This window comes from Perca fluviatilis, chromosome 8 (assembly GCF_010015445.1).
Source record: "Perca fluviatilis chromosome 8, GENO_Pfluv_1.0, whole genome shotgun sequence".
Classification (NCBI taxonomy): Eukaryota; Metazoa; Chordata; class Actinopteri; order Perciformes; family Percidae; genus Perca; species Perca fluviatilis.
Window position 1 is genome coordinate 17,288,184 of NC_053119.1, and position 26,578 is coordinate 17,314,761.

The window sequence follows — 26,578 nt, forward strand, 5'->3', positions numbered from 1 at the left end:
TGTGCCTGAGGGGGTCCCACAGGGGGCTCCACTTCACCCCTCATTAGGTGGGGTGCTGCCTCTGCCTTCATGCTGAGGAGCAACCTCCTGGAGAGGGGCCTCCCACTTCATCTGAACGTCCCACGCTCCCCTGCCCTGGACCAGTGGACTGCACTGCACTCTTTCCCTCTCTCTTTTCTATCTCACTCTCTATCTCTCCCTGTCTCCACTACTCCCCCCTCACTGCAAAGCAGCTCGTCTTATAGTCGCAGACCAGGGATGACAGGGATGAGTGGACGGTCCGTGCTCCTAATGTCATTTTAATGGCCTTTTTCGGTCTGTTGTGGTTGTGATTTATTGCTATGCACACACTTCTAATGTCCTCCTAGAGGTCTACTTGACTTGTCTTTTTCACAACAAGTCAAAGATGCTATTGTTTTAGAACGCATAATGAGGAACGGGTTGACAAACTAATCAGAACTGCATTAAGGTCTCCACTTTCTTCCAAACACGCTTTCTTTATTATGGCGTCATACAGACGCTCGTGTTATGACAGGCGCTGAGGATCAGACATGCTGTGTCGTAGTGGTGGAGCTGAAGAACTGTGGAGGACCCTATGTCCTGCTCTGGCTTAGAAGTTTCTTCCTAGTGCAGCGCTGCAAATACCCATTCTCATGTGGAAAATATTGACAGCTTCCTGTCGTTAATAAAGCAACAAAGAACAGACAATTCCTGGCTGTTGTGAGGCAGCAGCAAAGGAAAGAGGGATATACAGTACTGGCAGTCAGCTGACTCCAAGAGCCTTTGCAATGGCTTCAAAAAGGGCTAAAGAGCTGATTGTTATTCCAGAGCTTTTGGGATGTGTTTATGCAATCATTAATCTTGGCACTTGTTTATTTGCCTGGGATTAGAGCACCATGGCACATTCACCGGCACTCAGGGAAGCTGGTTCACCAAAAGGTAGCAGCGAGCGCTTGGGCCTTTCACTGTAAGCAAAAGCGTGCAAGGAGGGAAGCATGCTTTGCGCATGGCTGCTTAATCCTGCCATGTTAAACAAAACCAGGCCAGTGTTTGTAGGACTATGAAAACAGCAGTGCAGGGGGAATGTGCCTCACACGCTGTAAGCAGTCTGTGAACTCTGTCTGGCAGTAGACACTCCTCGTGTACCCCTGTCGTCTAGGAATGCCTTTCATACGGTCTGCTACAACTGGAGGAGAGGGAGGACGACGGTGGAGTTGCTCAGCAGCTCCTGCACAATGAGAGGAGAAATTTTTGTAGTTATTTTTGTATTCAATGTCAATTTGTGAAAACAGGCAACATTTTATAAACTAATATAAATGGCCTTATTTTAAGCTCTGTGACAATGCTTTTTTTTTTAAACCCAAGGAGCATAAAGGAACAGGTAATCAATTTACCTAAACATGTTATAATCACCACACTAGTTACACTGTTTTTTTTAACTGCACAGCAACCATCCGTAGATATAACTATATAATATATAAACATGTAATCTGCTGCAAGCCCAATTAATTACACAGTTACTGATAAAGTGACATGTACTGACTAGGGTTTCAAAGACTTGGAAAATGTCAGGAAAATATCCAAGGGAAGTTAAACTCAGGAATATAGGAATGTTTGCACACTTTCAATTTAAAAGGCTTTTTAATGGAGAAATCATTTGGGTGGAAATGCACATAAAAAGCAATACAATGTCTTATGGCATGTTTTGGATTAAAGTGCATTCAGCAGCACTCTTCTATCACATGTACAAATAATTCACCCTCACCCCATTAAATACAGTAGGAATTCAGTAAAATGTCAACCCTCCGCATAGTGCTTTTTCCCATTACAGTCCACTTAGTCTATATTCACAACGTTCCACTTCCGGGATTGTCTTTTCGCCGATGTCCATTTCCTTCTGCTTTCTTTGTGTTGGAATTTTGAACTCCGGTGGATTTATCAGGACTATGGTTAACTGCATCTCAGATCTCTGAAGGGTAAATCCAGACAGCTAGCTAGACTATCTGTCCAATCTGAGTTTTCTGTTGCAAGACTAAAACAACTTTTGAACGTACACGTTCCACCAAAACAAGTTCCTTCCCAAGGCTATTTTGAAGCGGCTCTGTGTGATTGTGATTGGTTTAAAGAAATGCCAATAAACCAGAACACGTTTTTCTCCCATCCCGGAATGCTCTGTGGACTAGCCAGACCCTACTCCACAGCGCTGTGGAGGAAGGTCTGGCAATGTGAGACTAAAGCCCACTCTACTGCTAACACTACTGCACTGTCTGAGCCAAACCAACTACATGCTTTCATGTACGTTTTGATCATATTACTGGAGTGAATGTGTTATTTTATGATATTTCAGTTAACCAACCAGCAGAGCTAGCTGTTATGTTACAATGTGGGATGTAGCTTGATTGAGTATGATAATTGCGAAGTTTTAATTAATCTATTTCAATTCATTCTTTATTACAAAACTTTCTTTTTGCAAAGTAGTTGCTCGCTTTCAACCCTTAGTTTGCACACACCCCACATTGTCGGCTCAATTTTTAAAAGTGCCTATCCCCAGTAGTTAACTTGCTAGCTAGCTAACTCACCACATAGCACATTCTACACTCAATGTGTTTGTTATGATATGGTAAAAGGTTAGTTTCTGTATGAAAGTGGCATGGAAAAAGAGCCTGAACAGATAACCCCTAAATTTCCATTTTGTTCCAATTATTTCCTGTAAATTTCCATGGAAAGCTTCTACCTTAAATACTCTCAGAATTTTGTAACCGACTGACACTTAAGCAAGCCATTGGCATTCATCACCTCGGTCTACTGATACTGCCTGGAGCAAAATTAAATACACAGATTGATTTTTAAAATGACTTACAAATTTCATCATCAGAAGTAAATATTTTACATGGGTTACGATCATAACATTTCAGTTAATCATTTTTGAACATTTAATAGCATTGAGAATAAATGATGCATGATGGAAGTATTTGCAGTCACTTATTAAAGGGAACTGTATATGGATTAGATAATTGCTCTGTCTCACTTAAATGTTTTTTCTGCACCTGGAAATGAGGGCTTAGAAAGTCTTTGAATGCCAAATAGTAGCGCTGCGTGCGTGTGTGTGTGTGTGTGTGTGTGTGTGTGTGTGCATGCGTGTGTGTGTGTGTGTGCATGCGTGTGTGTGTGTGTGTGTGTGTGTGTGTGCACTTGCACATAAAAAAGGGCTCACATGAAACAAAAGTGGTCCAGGTAAAAACAGAAAGAGCGAGCCCCGTGAAGCAGGCTCTTTGAGAAAGCTCTTCTTCTGGGGCCCCATGACACCAGTGATCTGTGGAAAGGTTGGGTGCCTCTAGTTTCAGCTCTATCAAGCTCTGGATCTTTGAGCAGCAGGATTCAGTATCACCAGCTAATGTAACAAGGCTCATTTGTCTCAATCACACATCCCTGGTAGTATCGGCTGGCCATTGATGTCATTCATCTTCCCTGTCCTTGCCTGCTCTTTATCAGCTGATGAAAACCCAAGACCTTCAAGCAGAATGTTAGAGGTGCTGTAAAAAGTGCTCATCAGCCCAGCCGTAAAAACTGTTGAGTAATGGCGGTGCTGTCTGCAGCAATCATAAAACTCGTAGACAATAACTTTCCAGAGTCCATTAAAAGTAGACAGACTTGCTCATGTTTTGACTGACTTTTTAAATTTTGAGATTAAAATGCATTCAAATAAAAAAGATACATATGATTATGATACATATGATTTAAAAGCTTTCGTGAATTTGAAGTTGCAGTTTAAAGGAATACGCCACCGTTTGTTGAAATAAGGCTTATCACTGTCTACCCTGGCTGTAGATAGGTGGGCCAACGCATTTTTTGTCTCAGTGCAAGTAATTAGGTTGTTTTTTTGTCTTTTGTTGGCTCACTTTTACTCACAACATGCTAACCGGCAACATAGGATTCCATTCACTACGCTAAGCTAACTAGCGGCGGCGCTGCCGGTGTTGCACCGGACTAAAACAATGCATGCACAAAAAATGCGTTGGCCCACCTATCTACAGCTAGGGGAGACCGTGATAAGCCCTATTTCAACAAACGGTGGCGTATCCCTTTAATATACCTTGGATGCTATTTTTTTATATATAGAGATGTTGCATGATGACATTGCTGTCATTATGTGGGGTTTTTTCTCCCAACTAATTGATTTCAAATGTTTTGGAATAAAGCTCATCACTTGATCTATTAACACATGCGCTGCATCACCGTGCAGAGCTGGCTTAGGCTGATGTCAGCTCCAATGGAAATACTGACTCGTGCCATAACTGTAGGCTTATGCTGAGTTTATCTCTTCGATGGAGCAAATCAAGATCATGATTACTATCTGGCCCATGCAGCCGGTCTGCGTTGTCTGGAAACATGTTTTCCTAAGGAGACCACAGAGGGACAATTACTGTCAGCTGAACTATTCAGCCTGCTCTCCATGTGTGTTCTGGCTGTGTGCCTCTGACCCACTGACCCTGAGCAGCAGCATGAGACGGGACTTTCAAGCCCTTTTCTCCAATATCTACCATAACTGAAGCACCTTTCACTTTGAAAATGTCTAAAATGCACACATAAAATGTTCATATACTCTGTCACCCCTCTGGCAAAAAGACCATGCAGGAAGTTGTATGGGTGTAAGTTTTGATTTCTTTGTGTGAAACAGTAGAACAGTCCTATTCAAAAACCCACAGTCTTTGTCTTGAAGAAATGCATACTAATACAGCAATTATAGGAGGAAGGAAGTTGTACAGTGTGGCAGTAGCAAATTCCCTAGTGCAATGGAACAAGGCTCTTTGTTGTTATGTAAAGGTTTCTGCGTGTAATTGCAGTGGATGTTTTGAAGGATTCATTATTTATATATTCCTGTGTTTTTCTAAAGGAGCCTACTAGGCTGCTGTCCCTGCAGGGAGATGGGGAGCTGAGAGGTGCTTAACTAAGGCACTGTACCACAATCAAGGCTTTAACCCTTGCCTGCTTAGGTCAAGTGGTCAGACTAAAGGTTCGGAAGCATCACACGATCCTCAGCTAAATCTTAGAATTCAAACAGCAGCTCCTGCACCAGTCAATCAGTCGGTCCTGTGTGATTTCAGCCTCAGTGATTTTCAGTTTTGGTGCATCCCAAGTCCTTGCTGCAGAATGCATGAGTAAAGCAGCAACTGCACAAGCAACTGACTCAGACTTGAAAAACTTCGAAAATGCACATCATTATGATAGAGGATGTATCACATTTGAATGTATGAAGGGCCCAAACCAAGTGATCTAAATAGTTAGACAAAGCATGTTAATATTTGGAACACAGATATTTTATTCAGCTCTCATGGCTCTCTATGACTAACTATGGGCTGGTAGAATGCATAAGTGAGTGCTGTCTACAGATTGTATTTTGCCATCAGAGTAAACAGTGTAAGCTTTTCTCCCTCGGCACACATGTACGCACACACGCTTGCACACACGGAGGGGGCGTGCCCTCCGGTCCCCAGCACCCAGGCACAACTTCACTTGTCACTGAAGTCACAGACAAGAAGGGCATAGGTGGGGGAGGATGGATAGAGGGAGGTAAGGAGTGATGGGGAGAGAGATTTGTGCTCAGGTGGGGCAGACAAGGGAGGGAAGAGGAGCGCCGCACACATGCTACCCTTCATGGTGCTCGTCTGCTCGGTAAACCCAGGCTTTTGTTGTTTCCCCTAGAGTGCATGCGCGCAGACTCCCAGTCAGGAAGCTCGTCAATCTTTGCCACAACACATAAATTAGTGCCCAAATTACTGTTACGCCGGTGGAGAAAGAGACATGGAGAGAGATGTCTTGTGCTGTGGTTTGGGAATACATCTTCCCCTCTCCTGCTCCCCCTCATAGAGGGTGTCAGAATGCACTTCAATAAAACAGTCAAGTAAATACAGGGAGAGACATGAAGAGAGAAGCACTGCTGTGTTGTACAGGCATCTGGAGTTGGGCAGTGTTGAAATATTAATAGGCCTCACACACAAACAAACACAGAGATGTACGCATGAGTTCATCCAAAAAGCAGCCCAGGGCGATGGTCCAGACCTGAGCTTTAGCAAAGTCACTGCACTGCTATGAAATAATAATAGGGAAAGGCTTAAAGAGCCCATCTTTTGAAACGGAAATATCTCTTCAAATATAGCTAGTCTCTAGTGAAGAGGGATCACAGCTTAGGCAGCTAAATGATTGTGGGGAGGGGGGGGGAATTAGCAAGATGCAGCATAGAGACATCAAAATGTGTCAATTATGTCTTTCCTTGCTCTAATCCCTCTGGTCAGAATTTTTTTTTGATGACTTCAGCGTGTTTATAGGTTGAACGGAAGCTGTTTAAAGTGATGATATAGAGTTTTGGTCTGCAGGTGAATTTTTGTATAGCGCTGTGTTTTCTTTGCGATACAAACCAGCAATGGCATTAGAACAGCTCTATGGGGATATGCCAACAGCCACCGATCCCTAAACAAATAACACATTTCTACTATTCAGCCTGTGTATCGTGCCACAACTGTCCTTTGCCGCTGACATTCAAATAACCTTTCTTCTACTGCATAAATGGGAATAAAAAAGTATTGTGTTGTGTGACTTCACATGACAGCAGAGCCCTGGCAGATGAAAAGAGGCAGAATTCTGATTCCAGCTCTTGTAAGGCTGTCGTCTCTCTACAGGTAGATCTGACTGCCATGGGTATCTGTTTAGAGAAGACTCTTTATCAACCGACAGCTGATCTCCACCATCAAATGGGAAGTTCACGAAGCAAAATGAAAAGTTGCACATAATAATGGAGGAACATTGCTTCTTAAACATTTGCCAGCTGGTTCAGTGTCTCTGGTGTTTATATGTTGACCATGTGTAAATGCTCCATTAATAAGAAAATTTGCTTTTGTATAACAGTCCTGAGATTTATCCCTATAAGCTTTTGTTTGGTTTTGTTGCAAAAAAAATATTATAGGAGAATGTATTAACACTGTTTGTCTGAAGGGAAGAGAATTGTTAATCTGCTCATAATGCTGTGCCCTGTCCAGTTCCTTACATAATCTCTGCCATGAGCCCTGCTGGCTTGCGTCACTCTGTCATTGACAGCTGTCAACACAACACGACAGACACACCAAATACACAAAGATGCGCCGAGAAGCAAATGTGTTTTTTCTCCAACTGCTTCACACGCTTTCTTTCAGAATGATGTGTGTTGTAAATGAGCCAATGGAAGAAAGAAAAAAACAGCTCTGCATAGACAAAACAGTATATAGAAGCCTCAATTTCAGACCTCATTTATTGTACTCCTCTATCATGAATCATCAGGCCATGAGAAAATGATTTAATGGTCCAATCGAGTAATGGGTTAAGCTCTCAGCATTATGACGGTGGCCTGGGCATGGGTCTGTAATGTAAGGGATAATCTTAATCCTTCAACGTTATGTCAGTAGTCCAAGGGTTCAGTGGGAACAGCCAGGAGATTTTGACTAGTGATTTTCCATGTTTGCACAAGCCTGTAGGATTTTCATTTTTCATTTTATTTTGTACAGCATTCTTTATTGAAAACTTGAACAGTATAATTCTAAGAAGTATGGAACAAAGATTAAAGAATAATTACCAGGAAATAAATAAAATGCTCCACATTCATGTTTATATTAAAAAAAGAGTATATAGTCTTATATAGTATATAGTCCACTATACTGTGCAAGCAGGTGAAAATAGCAGGTCTGCTGCAGTGCATACTAATTTTAGTTTTTCTTCAAGAATTTACACTGCATAGTAACTACCACAGTATCAGCTTTTCTGAATATTTAACCTCTATATACCACTTTTTCAATTTATTTCTCAGCTTCACATTTTCATTATGTCTTGTGAATGACATCTTTGAATGTAGCAATGCTGCAATTGCAGTGCACAGGGAGGAAGTGTTCTGTCTGACAGTGTCTGTCTATACGATGCTTATAACAATATAAACTATGACAGGGCCTCTGTAAGCTGTTACTGTGCATTTGGCAAATTGTTCTGGGTGTTCACATTTGACTGTCAGTTTCCAGGTCTTTGATAATGGTGTGTAGTTTTAGCAGTGGGTTGATCTCAGGGCTTTGGAGAAGACAGTGAAGGGCACTGGGTGAACATGCAGAGGCCTTGCTGCCCTATTGTACATGTGCTCTGAGTGACACGTCATCCCCTCAAAGGGCCTGCTAGTGTGGTGAATCAGTGTCCTTGAACTGCTCAACCACAGACAGACAAAGAACAAGCTTTAGCATTCGGCTTGACTGTCTCCTCTCTCTGCCATGCCCATTGTCCAAGACACCCACGCCAGGCTGCAATGCTGCATGCAGGAAATCAGTCTTGAGCTGCTGTCTGGCCCTCGTGGTTATGTGCTGTGGTGCGATTGTGCTGCAGTGTGATTCACACATAATCTTGGCGTCTCAGCAGGTGTCTTTGAAGTGGCCTGCGTGCAGAGGCCATCTCACAGTGCTGTAAGGAGCGTCAGGCTGCTGGGATGGGCTTTAGCATGGCTGCCCGTCTAACTGTGCCTGGCTTTGATGTCGTAAACAGAGCAGGCAGTGCTGGTTGGCAGGGAAGCGGGCAGGCAGGCAGGGAGGCAGGCAGGCAGGCGCGGTGAATGGGATCAGTGGCACTGCGCTGGTCAAGCTCAAGCAAGCCAGCAGCTGCCTGTTTCACACCAAGAGGCAGTTAACACCGCAGCTCATGTCAATAAATATTGACTGCCAGATTGGGAGTGCTTATAAGCGCAGGCCTTTTTTGACTGACTCTCCTGTGTGAATTCAGTTTAAATCATCTTCACTGTCTAGAGTGTAGCTTAGGGGCCCCATGACCAGTCACTCAAAAGGACAACTTGCACAGTCATACAGATATACAAATATTGACTTAGGCTGATGCTGTAGGTGACTTCATGGTGTATTTGATATCCATTGTGTCATTGTTGGGTATTTATTCTCCTTGACCCCCTCTCTCCACATCCTTTTCAAAGCCTCTTAACCTGGTGTGGAAATTACTATATGTTCAGACTGAGATCTTTTCTCATACAAGAAACTACAGAGCCTGCCTCAGCCGGTCCAGAGACAAACCCTTTTTACTGTTGAGTGAACTGAGCATCCAGGGGCTTGTGCAGCGGTGGAGTGAGAGGGTGTTAGCTGGTGAGGCTGTGTGCACTCAGGGCCTTCCTGCTGCAGATAGGGCTTTGTGAGGCATGCTCGTGTATGTGTATGCCCTGCCCGGCCTGGCACCACTGCGTCTCTACTCCCACTGCTTTCACCTGATGTGGCACAGCCTCTGTCAGGCCTGAGTGAGCGCCTAGCCAGCTCCGCTTCTTCAGGAGAGATGAAGGCATCTCACAGCTATGCTGTGGGGGTGGGGGAAGCTAGCAGCAGCCTAAGCCTGGAGCTATCAGAGGCTGGAGCTCAGAGCCAAAAGCCTGTGGGCTGGATAGGGTGGGTGGAAGCTTGGCTTAACTTGGCAAGACAACCATAGCCACAGCCCTGCACTGCCACCCAATGGCTGGGGCCTGTCACTACAACCTTTAGCTCACCATAACCACAGCTAGTCATAATTACAGCACGCTTCAGTTGTTGTGAGTGCATGTCAGAACAAATTATGTAAGTAATGAGGCTGAAAACGCTAAAGGAGTCGAAACACACTGCACTGCTAATGCTCATGCAGGGAGAACACAAAAACAAACAATAGAGTGCACTCATACAGAGATAGACCTAACCGAAATAACAAGCAACTGTGCACAGTAAGGAAAAGATTAATTATAAATTAACCCTCTCAGTTAGGTTGTCAAAGCCCGTCTCCTGCCTGCATTTCATTCTAATCCGGGCCAACGAGGTGCAGTGCCCTCTATTGTATGTGAGAATCACAAATCGCAGGAGGTGTTGTCTGGAGGAGAATTAATTGTGCATGTTCCACCACTCCCTTTTGTTCATTTTACTAAAATGTAGGCTAATTCCATGTAAACATGGCCGATCTTGTTGACTCCAGCAGCGCGATGAGAACAGACACAGATTCCTGAATGAATGGAGTGTGGCTCCGGGGTTAGTGGATTAGAGGCTCTGTGTTAAGGGCCTCTCCCGGGCATGCCTCAGGGACAAGGACATTATCCACATGACACATTACAAGCTCCAAGGCAGATGATTAAAATGGGCAGGGATCTCTGGATTGAACTTTAGCACAAGTACTTTTGATGTGATCAAACTAGTTTAAAGAGGTTGGTTGTTAAGGTGTGCGAGGGATATTTGAAGCATCTAGTCTAGTCTTGGGAAGAGACAGTTAGGCCTGGCTAGAGGGGAGAGGCTGATGTAACACTCTGACATAGTGAATGTACCACCACTTTTTTAATTATTGTAATTTTTATTGCATCTTATTAAGGCAAAATCATAATATTCCTCCCCTAATTGGTATAGACTTGTGTTGCAATAGCTCCACATGCTCTGATTGGTTGGCTGCATGGCTGGTTGTAGAAAACCATTACATCGTGAGGAAACATCCCGCGGTGATCTTTCCTCGATTTAGATCAGATAGCGGAGTTCGTCTGGCGTTGCAGTGCACTGTTGGGATGGTGGGACTGAGATGTTGGAGATGTGGAGGAGGGCTGTGAGATAGAGATCTCTGGAGAGAGAGCGGGGAGGGGCGGAGGGGGAAGTGGAGGTGGAGAGGGATGTAGCATCAGTGGCTGCAGTGATAAAGCTGAGATCACTGGGACGAGCTGGGAGTTCTGTGTCTGTGATGTCTGTGTGTTCTGTTGTGTTGCCCTGTGGTCCCCTCCTGAAGAGAAGACCAACGATGGATGAGGCCTGTCCTCTCTGTGCTTTTGTCCTCTATGGCGAGTGAATCACAGGCCTGTCAACAGCGCAACACGACCACAGCCACTGAACACTTTTTTCATGTAGTGTTACAGACGTGCACCCACAGTCACTGCCACCACTCTGTCCAGCACAGTGGCCACAGGTTTTTATGGTTTTTATGGTGAAGTTTGACTCATGTGGCTAAATGAGCCTTTGTCATTGCACAAGGCAAGGGGTTTGTAGGCATAGCTGGGATTTCCTTATGTAAGTTGTGTTTAGGATGCAAATTCACACCATGTTTACATTGGCTGCTTGTGAGGACTTAAAATGGCCTCCTTTTCTAACACACACACACACACACACACACACACACACACACACACACACACACACACACACACACACACACACACACACACACACACACACACATACACATACGTCCAACTCTGTAAATATTCAGCTAATGCTCTGTGGAAGTGAGGATTCAAGAGCCACCGGATGAGATGTTTTTAGAAGCACAGTGCTCTTTCATGTATCAACATGGATCCATGGTGAGGGTGTTCTACAGTGACTTGTGACAGCAAAATGTTGATTTTTTTTCTTCTTTTCTTTCATTTGCTTTGCTTTTCTGCAGCTCAAATCGAAATAATTCCCTGCAAGATCTGTGGAGACAAATCATCAGGCATCCATTACGGCGTGATAACATGTGAAGGCTGTAAGGTAAGCATCAAGAGACTGAACCTGTTTGTGTCGTGGGAAGTAGTGTTTGTTTGTTTGTGTGTGTGTGTGTGTGTGTGTGGTGTGTGTGTGTGTGTGTGTGTGTGTGTGTGTGTGTGTGTGTGTGTGTGTGTGTGTGTGTGTGTGTGTGTGTGTGTGTGGACAGGAGAACTGAGAGGGGGAAGAAGACGGGAAATTTGAGGAGGTAAAGAAAGTTGCTTGCAAGGAAAGACGTTTGAAAATGTTGCTGAAGTTTTACGATCATTTGGAGAGGAACTGCGGAGTGTAAACACACAGAACACGATCATTAAAGTGGTCAAGCACCATAGAGGACATCACAGAAAACCACAATTAGTCGGACAAAGTCATCCCTCTGCCTTTCCCTCCCAGGGACATGTCTTTTCACTGTGTTTTTGCTTCTGCTGCAGCATGCTCTTCTTGAAATAAAATGATCAAAAGGAGAGTGCTTTGAATTATAGCAGATTGTTGGCTGTTTGCTACAGTGTTGCTTCCATTGAAGCCGGCTTTTGTACTGTTTCAAATGCACCAGCCATTCACAGTGAGGGCAATTTTGTGCTTAGAGTGTATTCTTGTCCCTGTGCTTGTCACCAGGCACATCATTAGCATTCCTCAGCCAGCCTGCACCTTTGCTGTTTTCTCCTGTGTGTGTGTGTGTGTGTGCCTGTGTATGTGTGCATGTCTGTGTGCGTGTGTGTGAGAGAGAAAGAGATTCCTGTTCTTCCCAGTGCTCCTCTCCCTCACACAGGAGCTGGAAGGAACAAAACACTAAAGAATAAACTGCTGAATTCTATCTTTAATGATTGCTAATTAGTCCAAGGCAGAGAAGCCTTTAATGATATGTGCAAGTACAAAAGTTTGGACCATAAATCATAGCATTATTAAAGAGTGCTGCTTGTCACTGGCAGTTATAGCCTGTTTCCATAATGGCTTCCATTATAAAGCAACTTGGCAGCTGTCAGCTGTTTTCTTGTAATTAAACAGCCAATGAGCAGCTAATTAAGACATATGTGTATGGAGCAGTAGAGTGGGGCATGTTAATGATGTGCTGGAATCAATTCATTAAGTCAAAGGATGAGGAATCCAGTCGGTGTGTGTTCGCAATCCTTTAGCACTGCACATGCCAGTGCTGCGTTAATCAACACTAATAACCCCACCGAAGAAAAATACCATCCGCTGTTATCATTCCTACTAAAACACACCACCCTCATGCTGAACACAGTGGTGAAATAAAGCACTCTTTGAATGCCAGATATTACAGCGGCCAGAAAAATACAGTATCATCACAGTGGTTTTATTATCTAATCTGTTTGGCAGCAGTAAAATAAAAATATCAGCACTAGAAAAATAGTAAATCACTATCAATCAGTAATGGATTTTGTCAGCACTAAAACACTATGAAGCCATGAATTGGTCCTTTAGTCCCAGAACATTTTTCCACCCACAGTTGTTCATCCAGTAACCCGAGGTCTTTCCATGCCCCTTTCCTGTGCAGGGCTTCTTCAGGAGGAGTCAGCAGAGCAATGCAGCCTACTCCTGCCCCCGTCAGAAGAACTGCCTGATCGACCGCACCAGCCGCAACCGCTGCCAGCACTGCCGGCTGCAGAAGTGCCTGGCAGTGGGCATGTCACGAGATGGTAAGTGCTTGATGGAAGAGGTGGGCGGATACAGCAGGGTTGCATGGTGAGTTGGGAGAGGTGAAGAGCCCAGGTTCAAGCCCCTGTGTGGGCAAGAATCTGCTCTGCTGAAGTGTCTTTGAACCAGTGCTTCAGGGATGCTGTTGTGGACTCTTACCTCCCCCAGAAGGCGTGCAAGATCCAAACATCAATTGTCATTTTTAGAAGTTATTGGTAGTGTATATTTCAGGCTCATTGTGTATTATAAAAAATACCAATCCAGGTATTCTAATTCTGTTTATTTTAAAATAATGAGTGAAGACTGGATACAAAAATCAATAACACAGAAATGCAGGACATTGTTTACTGTAAACTACTAGTCAGCATCTTCTTGCGGCAGAAAATGCAACTTTTTGGTATGTGGGGACAAAAAATGTCCTTAGTCCCAGGTAGAAATCTGTATTTTTCAGAGAAAATCCTTTTCCAATTCCAGTTCCAATTCCAAAAATCCGATTTCCTGAAGAGTCAGAAAAGCAACACCATAACTTTATTGCAAGTCATAGCTGCTTTTAAGTAGCCATTTATTCAATTCAATTTTATTTATAGTGTCAAGCCATAACAGAAGTTATCTCAGGACATGTACGTAACAGATGGAGTAGGTCTAGACCACACATCATTTACAGAAACCCAACAATTCCCCTGTGCGTGTTACTTTCTGTCTATCATTATTGTTATTTGGTTGTTTATTCCTGACCCTATATTGATGTAGTACTGTATACTGATAGTTTGGTTTAGAGACAAAGAAAATACACACAGATAATGACCGCCATTATTCTCAAAGAGACAGAGAAAATCGTGACATGTACACATGCTAAGACGTCAGTCTGTGTTCATTGTCTGCCAGTCGCAGGTGAGTGCTTTGTCTGTGGGACTAATTTGTTGCTGTAATAGAAACTAGATTTGAGAAATAGGAGGTTGTTAGAGGTTGTCATTAGTGTTTCAGCATCTGTGATGCTGTAATGGGAGCGCACAGGTGGGGATGTGTGCTGGAGGGCTCCTGCTGTGCCAGGCTGGTCCATACAGGGCTGGTCCAGACTGGGCTGAGCTGAGGAGATAATGTCAGAACAAAGCAGATATATGTATGTAAAAAAAAAACAAAAAAAAAAACCAAACCAAAAAAAAAAAACACAAAAAAAAACACAAATATATATACCCCCCCCACCCCAAAAACCAAATTCAGTTACACACACATGCATACATATTCATTAATGTGAATGAACACAGAAGTACATTAGCACTTATGAGTTCCTCTGCATAGCCAAACGCATGCACATACACACACACAGATACACACACACTTAGGACAGACGAAGGTGACTCTTGCCTTCACTCAACACACCAGAGCCCATCTGCCCGCACTCTCCTCCTTGCCGCTTCACTTGCTTTTCACTGTGCATAGACAAACACACACACACACACACACACACACTGTGACCAGCTGACATACTGCCAGGCCCCCAGAACTCTGGCCAAGGAGTCTCATTCTCAGCACCACTGTTTAGTCTGGAAACCTTGAACCAGGAGGCAGCAACTTAGCCTGTGTCATGTTTGAGTGGCTGGTAAGCTGTTAGTCACTTCCCACTTCTGCCACTATACTTATGAAGCTGTTCATTTTTATAATACTCTCTGTCATTACTGATCTCTCCTGAAATATGGAGATTTGCTTTTTTTTCATATTCATATCAGTGTTATCTGTTAAAAGAGTATATCTCTCTTAATTTACTGTACTGTACATCCGTATGGTGTATGATGCTAATAGCAGGTGTCTTTTGGTCTAATAGCAACATACAAATTGAAAAATGATCTCTGAATGTGGTACACAACAACATTATTTTGTGCCCAAAAAATCCCCAATTCAATCCTTTTCTTTTGTCCAAACAAGTCATTTTATCTCAGTCTCAGATGGCAAGATTTAGTTTTTCTTTGAAGCAGTCAGAATTGAACCAATAGTGTAGGATAATACGATTTGTTCTCAGAGCAGTTACACAGTTTTAGGCATTCTCTAGACATGAGTTAACTGTGTTCTCAACAAGACTCAACAATAAAATTAACAAAATTGCAATCGCATTTTAAGGGACGTATATACTGTATAAACAGTTAGCGATCCACTCATTAACTAGGGCTTTCATATTATTTTATGTACAATTTATTATCACATATTTATGTTTTGTTTGTGATGGTTCACTAGAGTCTCACACATGTTTTGTCCTGCTAATCACAGCGGTGAAGTTTGGCCGCATGTCGAAGAAGCAGCGAGACAGCCTGTACGCTGAGGTCCAGAAGCACCGGCTGCAGCAGCAGCAGCGTGACCACCAACAACAGCCCGGAGAGGCGGAGCCGCTCACACCTAGCTATGGCCTCTCAGCCAACGGCCTCACAGAGCTCCATGACGACCTCAGCGGCTACATGGATGGTCACACCCCTGATGGCAGCAAACCAGACTCGGCGGTTAGCAGTTTCTACCTGGACATCCAGCCATCTCCTGACCAGTCAGGCCTGGACATTAACGGCATCAAGCCGGAGCCCATCTGCGACTTTGCCCCCGGCTCTGGCTTCTTCCCTTACTGCTCCTTCACCAACGGAGAAACCTCCCCCACCGTGTCCATGGCTGAACTAGGTAAGGAGCAGGAGAGAGGCAGGGGGAGACGAGAGGAGAGACAGCAAAATGGAGGAGGGGGGAGAACAACTCAACCGTGGGGCAAACGACACAAAGGTTGCTTAAAATAGCAGGAGGTTGGAGACTCATCTCCAACACTCATTAAAAGAGCCTCTTTTTTGTAATTAGTTTCCATTAATTAGGGCCAATCAGGATCCAGCAGGGCAGGTGTCTGGGGAAATCATTTTTTTAGGCTCCCCTGTGCCTAGGAACTCCTTTTAACAGATGTGTTTTCAAAACCATTTAAATTCTTATACTCAATATTTCTCTCCCAGAAAATGTGACCTTTGTTTCAGTGAGTAACGTGGCGCCCCTCCTCCCCTCCATGCATTTGTGTCATAACTAGATTGGTTTTGTCTCAACCTTAAGTTATGAGCTTCCTGCAGGCAGTAAAAGAAAATGTCAACAAGCCTTTTCCCAGTCAAAAAAGCCCACACGTATCCGCCTCTCCACCTTTTTGTAAGCTCAGTAAATAAATCTTCTTTTCCTGAGGCGTATTTCATCAGTGAGGTCTTCACTTTCACATCGCCGTGTGAGTAACACTTAGATCTCAACTGTGATCTTCTGGGTTTCTGACGATGGTACAATGGTTGTGTTGCAGAGCACCTGGCCCAGAACATCTCCAAGTCACACATGGAGACATGTCAGTACCTGAGGGAGGAGCTGCAGCAGATGACCTGGCAGGCCTTCCTGCAGGAGGAGGTCGAGAGCTACCAGAGCAAGGTACTTCGACCACAGCCGCGGCCTGTGCTTGCCTTCACAACAGCTACAGAAATCAAATCCATTGTTTTAAAGTAGATAACTCATTCTCTGTCCTATCTGTTCTTAGCCCCGGGAAGTCATGTGGCAGCTGTGTGCTATCAAAATAACAGAGGCCATTCAGTATGTGGTGGAGTTCGCCAAGCGCATCGACGGCTTCATGGAGCTGTGTCAGAACGATCAGATAGTGCTGCTGAAAGCAGGTATGACAGCCTGTCAACATGGCCTGCTGCCGTCAAACTCACCCACCACCACTACCACCACCCCTCTGGCATTGTCACAAGGGCGTAGCTGACCTGACTACACAAAGCCCTCTTCTTCACACGCACAGACAGTGTCACAGAGAGGAGACCCCACCCTGCCTGTTTCCTCTGTCTGTCTCTGTCGCTCTCTATTTTGTTCTGTTCATTAGATACAAAGCAGGAATGGACACAGCATTAGATTAGCAATGTGTTCCTGAGCTCAGATAATACCTATCATGACGGCTGCCAGTCCCCTCTCTTTTCCCAGACACTGATGATGTCTGCGTATTCAAACTGCTCTCATACTTACAGAATATTAAATGCAGCTATGGCTCTGTGCATGCTGTCACCTATATTTACGCATAAATACAGATGCTCAAACACACAGATACAAACATACCACACATGCAACAAACAATCACCCCTCGGAATATTTACATTAGCACAGCCAAAATGAATAATGAAAAAAGAGATCCCTTGTCAGACATGACATTGTAAAACAGTGGCATCTCCCTTCGAGGCAGTAATGGCTTCTGTTACATTTTCTTGATCCTCTTATCCACTCCCACGGAGTGGTACAAAATTGCAGGATAGAATAAATTCCCTACCTATCTTACTAAATAAAGGTTGAATGAATAAGCACTGTCACTACTGAATGAAGCGCAATTTTTATCTGGCATGTCATTATGGAAGAATAGCCTTCTGTCTATGATATTATCATCTGCAGAGGTGTTTTTTTATCCCTCTGACGGCAGGCTTCTTTATTTCAAAGTGGTTGTGTTACTCATTGTAGAAGAATAGCACAAAGTACAATCATGTGTTTTGCATCCCTTACTGATGTGGAACTGTGAGGGAAAAGCAGCGCTCAGATTCAGCATCTTGTTCCTGTCTGTCTCCACAGGCTCTTTGGAAGTTGTGTTTGTCAGAATGTGCCGTGCCTTTGACTCGCAAAACAACACAGTCTATTTTGATGGAAAGTATGCCGGACCTGATGTGTTCAAGTCATTAGGTAAGTGGGGTGGGTGTGGGTGGATGTATGCGTGTGGTGCACATTTGACTGAGTTTGCATGTGTGTATTTGTGTGCTGCCATGTTGTGTGTTTCTTACAGTGCCTTATTCCCTCCTTTGGTGTAATAGCCAAAATTAGAGTCTGCTGTTCTGAAGGCCTGGAAGCAAACTCATCCCTGCCTCACCTGGCATTGCTGTCTCTGCTATGGTTATTTATGGTAGAACAGAGATGTTAGTGAGGCTCTGCTGCATATGGCTCCTGTAACTGTGGAATAAATAAAGCCAGACGGAGTGTCTTTAGGGAGAGCGCTATCAAAACCATCATTGATAGTCTGATATAAAAACATCTCAAGCGAAAGCAAATAGCATTCGTGTTTGACTGCCATGACATTAGTAAGACTCTCCACCATGGATTTACTCGCATTTCCAACTGCCTTTTGACAGAGGAAAATGTAAATGTGTCCCATGGTGGCAGTAAAAATGCTGAATTCTGTATCTTAGTGTAAGTTTGTGTGTGTGTGTGTGTGTGTGTGTGTGTGTGTGTGTGTGTGTGTGTGTGAGAGAGTGTGTGTGTGAGTGAGTGAGTGAGCATGTGTATCTGTCCCAGCTTCAAGAGTCCCAGTGTCCTGTGTGTTTTTACAGAGGTCCGCAGTGGGGTAGGCAGAGTGATGGGCTTCCCGAGCAGCGGTGGCATCCGCCTGTCTCTCTCTATCCCCGATAATTGATTTAACTAAAAGCCTCAATAGTGACCTCATTTTGGCTTGCATAACACCACCCAACTGCCAAAAGTGACTCGTCTGGGAGGCAAAACTCAGTAAAAGCATTGCCTGTTCTGCTTAAGACGCTCCCATGTGCTGTCAGCATGCCGCTCTTTTTCATTCCTTCCCCTTCCTCTCCCTGCCGTGTGTACCTCTCTCCCAATAAAGATCAAGAGTGGATGTTGTTCTTTGGTCTTCCTCATCCTAAGCCCTCTCTCTGTGTCCTTTGCTGTGGCAGGCTGTGACGACTTGATCAGCTCCGTCTTCGAGTTTGGGAAAAACTTGTGTTCTATGCACCTGTCTGAGGATGAGATCGCCCTGTTCTCCGCCTTTGTGTTGATGTCTGCTGGTAGGTGTCACTCACAGTGCAAAGAGGGGAAAAAAGTAGACGCACATTCACCACGAAAAGGAACGCAGTTGCCCTCCTGTTTTTCTCTGTCAATTAGTATCTTATATTAGATGCGCTGCATCATTTCCTTTTCGCATGAGTTGACTTTTCAGGGGCCTACATGTGTTATTTACAGTAACAAAACATTGTGATAATTTACCTTACAGACCGATCTTGGCTCCAGGAGAAGGTGAAGGTTGAGAAACTCCAGCAGAAGATCCAACTGGCTCTCCAGCACGTCCTGCAAAAGAACCACAGAGAGGATGGGATACTTACAAAGGTACAGTGCTATGCAGTACACACTCCATCCATTATGCCTGAAAGTGGCTGTCTGCTAAGCATGCTCTAACCTTGTAGCAGTGCAATCTCCCACTGTTTAGGATCTTTATCCACAGGCCATCAACCATTTTTTTGTGCATTACATTAAACTAACACAGATTTCAGGGGAAACATTTATGATGTTACATCAAATCAGTAGAGAAGTGGCAATATATCAATTGCACCAGCTCCATAATATGAAGTGTCAAGTTTTCCTTGTGGCAGAATGCTTGTCTCGATATTTACAAGTCTGTTTGTCCTGTGTTAGAGGGAATACACTGTAGGGAGGAATGTTTTTCACTACCATTGCTCCATGTCCTTGCCTCCCTGTGAATCTAAACAACCTGTCTCCTCTCTCTCCACAGTTGATATGCAAAGTGTCGACACTGCGAGCGCTGTGCAGTAGGCATACAGAGAAGCTTACAGCTTTCAAAGCAATATACCCAGACATTGTGCGTGCCCACTTCCCCCCCTTATACAAGGAGCTGTTCGGATCAGACTTTGAGCAGTCCATGCCCGTTGACGGATAGCAGCCCTGCCAGGTGCCAGTGTGCCCACCGTAGGGGAATGTGGAAGAGGAGGAATCTGAGACACTTTATTGGTGCCCTGCACAAACCAGAGCGGACAGATGGCAGGCTGTTCAACTTCTTCTTTTACATTAAATGGGAGGGCTTAGGGAGTTGATTCTCAAGGTTTACTTTATCAAATTTAGTTCTCTTTGGAAGACTTGTGGGACCCGACACCCCATGGGACATGAAGAGGAGATAGGGACAAATAATTTCTGTCTGGTTGAACTTGACCCTCTTTTGCGTATTTCTAACATGGAACTCATGATTCACTTAATTTCACTCATTCATTCTCACCAGTATTTATTGAATTGCCATTATTATGATTTACCTGTGCATCTGACTGGTAACTGTGTAAACAATTACTGAGTTGATTTTGGAATTAAAATAGCTGAAGATTTAAAAGATAAATCCACATCAGTATTATTTTTCAGATTACATTCCCAAAACAGTTTTGGTATTATCCCTATCTCCCCAAACTGAAATTAACAGCTGACAAATGCGCACATTTTGGTCAAGTTCAGCCCTTTTTCTCTTGTGTTCAGTCATGTTTTTTGGACGCGGTTCATGGATTGAAAACTCACAGCGACTTTGAGGGAGGGTCTGTCGGCATAGTAATGCAACCGGAACCTCTCTATGGACAATCGTTAAAAAGAAAAGAAAAAAAAGAAACAGAATTCTGGTAATTCTAATGAAAACGCAATGATTTTAGCTGTCAAAGACTCCATCCACCATTGTTGCATAGTGAAATCATGTAAGGCCATCTGCTATTAATCCTTCTCTGGACAGGTGCCCTGGGGAAGCACAGGGCACCAACACAATGAAAAGGGTCCATTCCACCTGTTTTATAATGTACTACAGGGTATATGGTCATAAGTACTTACTATACAGAAAAAAGTAATGTTTATAGAATCTATTTTAAATAACATGTATGATATTAGTAGTTAGACCATTCTTAATTGTTGAATTGATAAGGCACTTTTATTTACACCTTTCTTTAATTTAAGACTTGTATATTTACCTAGTGATGTGTTGCATGTGCACAAGAAATACAAGTTGAACCATGGTCACAGAGGCTAGTCCTGGGAGCTGCAGATGATACTGGTCTGGAAGTGTAAGGGCTGTTTGTTAGGATTGCTGGCGAGGCTGCTGGTTGGTGAACAAAGAGGCATGGATGAGAAGGCAGGTTAGAGGAGCTCTATCCCGTTACCTCAACAACCGCCTCCATGACACCTGTCCAAATGAAGCTCTGATACTCCTTTTAGGGAGAATGCACACGTACAATAAGGGCCAACAAACCTTGAAGTGACGTTACAGTCTCTTGGCTTTCTCGATCGATTTCTACATATTTGGTACTAATTTTACTTTGAAAAACCTCACGATTTATGTAAAGAAGGCCACAAGGAAACACAGAAATGAAACATCTTAGCCAGGTCTTACAAATCAACATTGAATAGCTTTGGGTCGGACTGGGAAGATCCACATTCAACACACACACACACACCACACACACACACACACACACACACACACACACACACACACACACACACACACACACACACACACACACACACACACACACACACACACACACACACAGACTTTAGTCCAATTGTTCCATCTAGTGGAATGTAAAGATACAGCAAGCAAGTTGACAGCCTAATGACAAAGATACAGGGTCTAACCTAAAAGCACATTCTGTCAAAATGTTTTGAGTGTTTTGTTGTTGTTGTTGTTGTTGTTGTTTTAGTGACTTTATCTGCCTTCTCACCACAGCCTCAGCCTCAGCAACGCCACAACAGGACACAGAAGGAACAGTAAAGGGAAAGTGAATATTCAAAGCCTTGTCTGGTAGTAAAGCTTCTATTTTTGTAACATGTTTTGGTTAATAAACTCATGAAAGAGAATGAGGGAGAGAAAAAGATGTCAGGTAGCACTTAACTATATCCCTGCAATAATTAGACTAGCTGTTGTTTGTATGATTAGGGAAGAAACATAAAAATGGTAGGACAAGTGCTATTTTCAGAATGCTTTGTTGTTGTGCTTCTGTTTTGTTGAGTGTGTCTTTCTTGTCAGTGTGGTAGTAAAGTGGTAGAAAAAACCCTGGATGTGCCAAACAGTAGTCGTTGCTTCCGCTTCCCAGTCTACTCGTCTATAATGTGTAGAATGGATTCCTAAGACATTCCAGCAATCTCAGTAGCGGCTTTTAGAAATATCTTTAAAAAAAAGAGAAAAAAAGAAAGAAAAAAAAATGATATCCCTTTAGAAACCCAACAAAGCATGTTGATACATCTGTCACCAACCGTAACATAGAATCCAGTTGTTTGTCTTTTGTTTTCTGTTTGCACACTTATCATTCCTCTGCCGTGCAATCTGTACAAGGCGTTAATGCCTTGTGCTGTCACCCCTCAGGGAAGAGTTTCTTTTGCGCTTTCTGTTTGAGAGGACGTTTGTTTGTACTCATTAGGTTTAGTTTGTGTTTTTGTCAGGGATGTTCCATCAGAAGTGGTTGAGATTTAACAGTTGAATATTCATCAGAATTTTACATTATGGATGTCCTTAGGGGGCCCCCAGCCACTCAAAAACCACTGCGCCCCTGCGGTCAAGTTCAAGAAAATCTCATTTGTAAAAAAAAAAGCAACAAACCCCATCACTTTTACAAATCGCAGTTTTATCAGAACACAGCATGTTCCTGTCACACAAAAATCTGTTTAGGTTTCAAACGGTGTCATCAGGGTCTTTAAAAATGATAACCCTCTTTGTTAGATAAACCAAATATTCTTATGCAATACTAAGTCCGTTGTGTTTGGGTTGTAGTAGATATGCTGTACCTAAGTAATAATTTCTGTTATGATGATCCAATGCTATTTGGATATGCACAAGCCCTCTACGACTAGTAAACCTCAGTCTCCCAGCAAAAGAAACCCAGTCTGGAACACTGCTAGACAATCCAGGTTGAGAGGCCCAGTGGCCCGCCAAGAGCAGCGAAAGAGGATGAGGTGTGAACGCTCAGGGAGGTAACAGGTAGACCGAAGAAGCAGCTCACTTTCCTCTGGACAGTTGCAGAGCATTTGATTAGCTCTTATGTGAATTTATGAGGTCTTGTAAAAGCACTTGATTGATGAGAGGAGGAGGCCTAGCACACTGAACATGCAGTACAGCACTTACTGTTCAGAAAGCAATTAAGAGATGGAGGTTTGGCTGATATCCTGTTATTTATTTGCAAAAAAAAAAAAAATTGGTATGTTTTTTGAAAATGATTCCACTGTTGTAATATCGCTTGATTGTCACATAAAACAATTCAGTATTTTCTCAAATATGATCAGCTAAGGTCTACCACCAAAACAGTTCTTTTCTTATAAAGTGAAAACTTGTTTTTCATTCAAGTGGCATGTAATGTGTTCTACAATATAAAACAAGCAATATGCCTTGTGTTACAATTACGGGTCTCTACAGTGCAGTCATCATCCTTTTTTGATTTTATTTATTCAGCTGATTCAAACTGATGACGTTATCTCTCAGTCTAGAAAAAAATGCCCCATTGCTCTGTTTTCATCTTATGTACTGGTATTGATAATGGCAGGATAGCAGAAAATGGTCATCAAACACACGGATACTTGTGTCTATAAACTGCACCTTCACACGGGCCTGTAGAGTGATGTCCTTCTGTGTATTCTCACTTGAGATATCCCGATTTAAGTAAGGGATTGATACTAAGTGTGCTATTCAATCAGTGTATAGTATACAGTAAAATGTGCTGGTCCTTCTGTCTCTGCTCTGTTGTCTGTTTGTAAAAAGCAAAAGTGTGTGTGTGCGTGTGTGTATGTCTGTTCTCACAGTGTGTGAATAAAATAAACCCCAGACAAGGCTTTAATAATAACAGAGGAATAGGGTTATGTGGACGAGGTTTTTATTTTGGACTTTAAAAAAAAAAAAGGTTTTGGAAATGCTGAGCTTGATCCATCCATAATAGGTGTAGGTTTTAAAAGCATGACATAACGCCTTCAACAATTCATAGGTTGCAGAATGCTGTGAGGCAACATTGACCAGCTTCACAGCGAAAACATGCTTCGCTGTTAGTTCGGACAGCGCAGCCACGGCCTGAGCTGTAATGAATTCTGGAGTGTAAATTGTGAAAATGAGTCCTCTCGGCCATAAATTGTGAAGATCAGTGTTATGTCACGCTTAAAGTTGTGCTGGAGTGTCGGTGTGTTACCCAGAATTATGAGTCAGTCATCACATTTTAACAGAACTCATTTTCCAAAGCACAGCTGATAAGGATTTATGATTAAAAATACGTTTAAGGATATAGTTTAAAAAAATAAATAAAAGCAACTTTTAGCCATATTCGAATGTCAAGCAATAATATATGTCTGTGTATTGTTTTTGATTCTTTTGTGCATAATAGTCTTTGAACATCTGCATGTAAATACACCTCTTATTTATCACCTTTTTGGTTTATTTTGTGTTGATTTCGTGGATGTTTTTATGTTTCATCTGTATATTTGACCAGTTCTGTTCCCAGGTGGAGAACTAAGAACTTGATATGGCCTGTATGCTGTAAATCTTATTTTCTCACTTTCTCTCTCCCTCATTCTCGGCTGTTCATTCACCATATTTAATGTTATTATTGATCACATGTATAAAGGTAGCTTTGTTATTTCTGTCAGTATAGGTAAGAGGAAAATACTGCTACTAAGGCCTACCCAGTGAATCTATTTATCTGTTTATCAATTACACCATATTGTACGATAACTCTGTTTACTAGTTTGCTTCCCTCCTTTAGGATTAGTTTGATAGAGAGGGTGTGCTGACATTTATTTTGTGTTGCCCTGATGTGTGGTGTTAGGTAAGTTCATTTTGTGAACAAAGTATTGATTCCTAAGCCTGGCCGCCCTATTAGTCCATTCATTTCATTGCATATTAATGTATTATTGATATTAGGACTCAATAAATAATAATGATGATAATGAAAATGATAGTGGTAAAATTACCCAGCCAGTACCTGTATCAGTGTGCTAGTCTTGGGATAAGGCACTTATTTCCTTCTGACTTATAGCAAAGCTAGTATCTGCTAATTAACAAGCTATTTAAGGTTGCTTTTCTGGTTTGTGGAAAAATGATAATATTAAAACTAAAACAGCAGTATTGTGTTTTTTTTTCTTTGTCTGATTGTAAAAACCACTCACTGAGGCTATAGTTTGTCAGGTTTTAAGATACTAAATATTTACCTCTCTTGTGTCTGCTTTACCTGATGCAGGGAAGTGGTGCTTGGATTTTAATAAAGCCTCAGTATGCTTTTGTTATTCCCCATTTTAGACTACCCTGAAACTGGTTTCTTCAGACCAGTGGCGTACAACTCTTGCACCACATGAAGTGTTACAAATTTACATGAAATAATTGCCATTTGAGGACAAAGTTGACCTTTTCTCTCCACTCTGTAGCAAATATCAGTGAGAATATGCTTGCAATAATTCACAACGTATCACACTGAGTGCCTCTCGGTGTAACAAGATGCATACATGGTTCTGATTGTCTTTTTTTGTGGTTTTCCAGATGTGTAATGAAGTGACAATGTATTTTGTACATGAGGATTAATTCTCAATTCACACATGCTTCAAATGTTTTTTCAGACTCTTTCTTTTTGTGATGTTAATCATTTTCACGTGGGTTGATGTTAAAGGTTTTCAATGTATAGATGGTCCGTTTAGAGTGTACATGTCACCCCTCACCTTGTTTTTTGAGAAACATAACTGGGAAGTTTGTTTCATGTTGATCTAGAATGGTCAAATAAATGCTCGCAGACAATATTACAGAAAAGTTCACCTTTTTTTGAACAGGTAACCCACATTTCTTCACTTTCTGTTTGTTTTATATCAGCTTTTTTATTTCACTGAGATTTACTAATGCATTGTATATCAAGTAGTTGTTTGTAAAAGAGGCATACAACACATCTGGATTTCTTTAATGTTCTGTGTTTAATGTGCGCTCAGTCGGTTGGGGTAACTTAAAATGAAGGGTGGGTGGATTCTTTTTTTCCATGTAAAAGCAGTGCAAATTATGGGAAAGCCGAAACTAGTGTGTGGTTGTCACAAATTTCTAAGTCACACGTTTGCTACTGATGTTAAAATGGGGACAGATGATCATGTACCTTTTTATCCAGCTCTTTTGAACTCTCTTTAGCAGGTAGTCTATTCACAAACGTAGTTTTGCTCCTTCTTGTCTGATTCTTAAATATGAAAATAAGTATTTTGATTCATTTTGTAAATACAGCTGTAAAGAAAAATAAGAAATTTAATGTTGTCTTTTAAATACTTTTCATTCTAATATGAATGTTGTTATATTGTACTTAGAAACTGTACCTTTAATATTACCTTTATTAAAAGTGCATTGGACACATCGATTTTAGATGTGCTTTATGTGCTGTTATCCCATAATAAAATTTACCGCTTGTAATGGGCTTTTATTTCCTGACTTTTTATCTGTTTCTGTTGTCTGCTCTCTCTTTAGCTCACTGTCTTTTTAACCAAATTGAAAATTTTGATTCACAGTAATTTTATCATGCCTAACAGCTCGAATTAATGTTTCAATATTTGGTGGTAGCCTCACTCCTGGCACGTATTCTCTAAATTCTGAGAACAAATCTAAATCTGTGAATAATCTAAATTTG

General features: G+C 42.4%; 1 protein-coding gene across 3 annotated transcripts in view; it reads left to right on the top strand.

Moving 5' to 3' along the window:
* roraa (RAR-related orphan receptor A, paralog a) overlaps positions 1 to 26,368 on the top strand; it is a 185,567-nt gene extending 159,199 nt beyond the window's left edge. For all 3 annotated transcript variants that reach the window (XM_039808268.1, XM_039808269.1, XM_039808267.1), the window contains 9 exons: positions 11,434 to 11,519; positions 13,030 to 13,171; positions 15,432 to 15,827; positions 16,468 to 16,589; positions 16,696 to 16,828; positions 17,769 to 17,876; positions 18,872 to 18,982; positions 19,189 to 19,301; positions 19,705 to 26,368. In XM_039808268.1, the coding sequence (XP_039664202.1) occupies positions 11,434 to 11,519; positions 13,030 to 13,171; positions 15,432 to 15,827; positions 16,468 to 16,589; positions 16,696 to 16,828; positions 17,769 to 17,876; positions 18,872 to 18,982; positions 19,189 to 19,301; positions 19,705 to 19,869 (1,376 nt within the window). In that variant the 3' untranslated portion in view covers positions 19,870 to 26,368. The remainder of the gene's footprint in view (positions 1 to 11,433; positions 11,520 to 13,029; positions 13,172 to 15,431; positions 15,828 to 16,467; positions 16,590 to 16,695; positions 16,829 to 17,768; positions 17,877 to 18,871; positions 18,983 to 19,188; positions 19,302 to 19,704) is intronic.
* Positions 26,369 to 26,578: the final 210 nt, after the last annotated feature.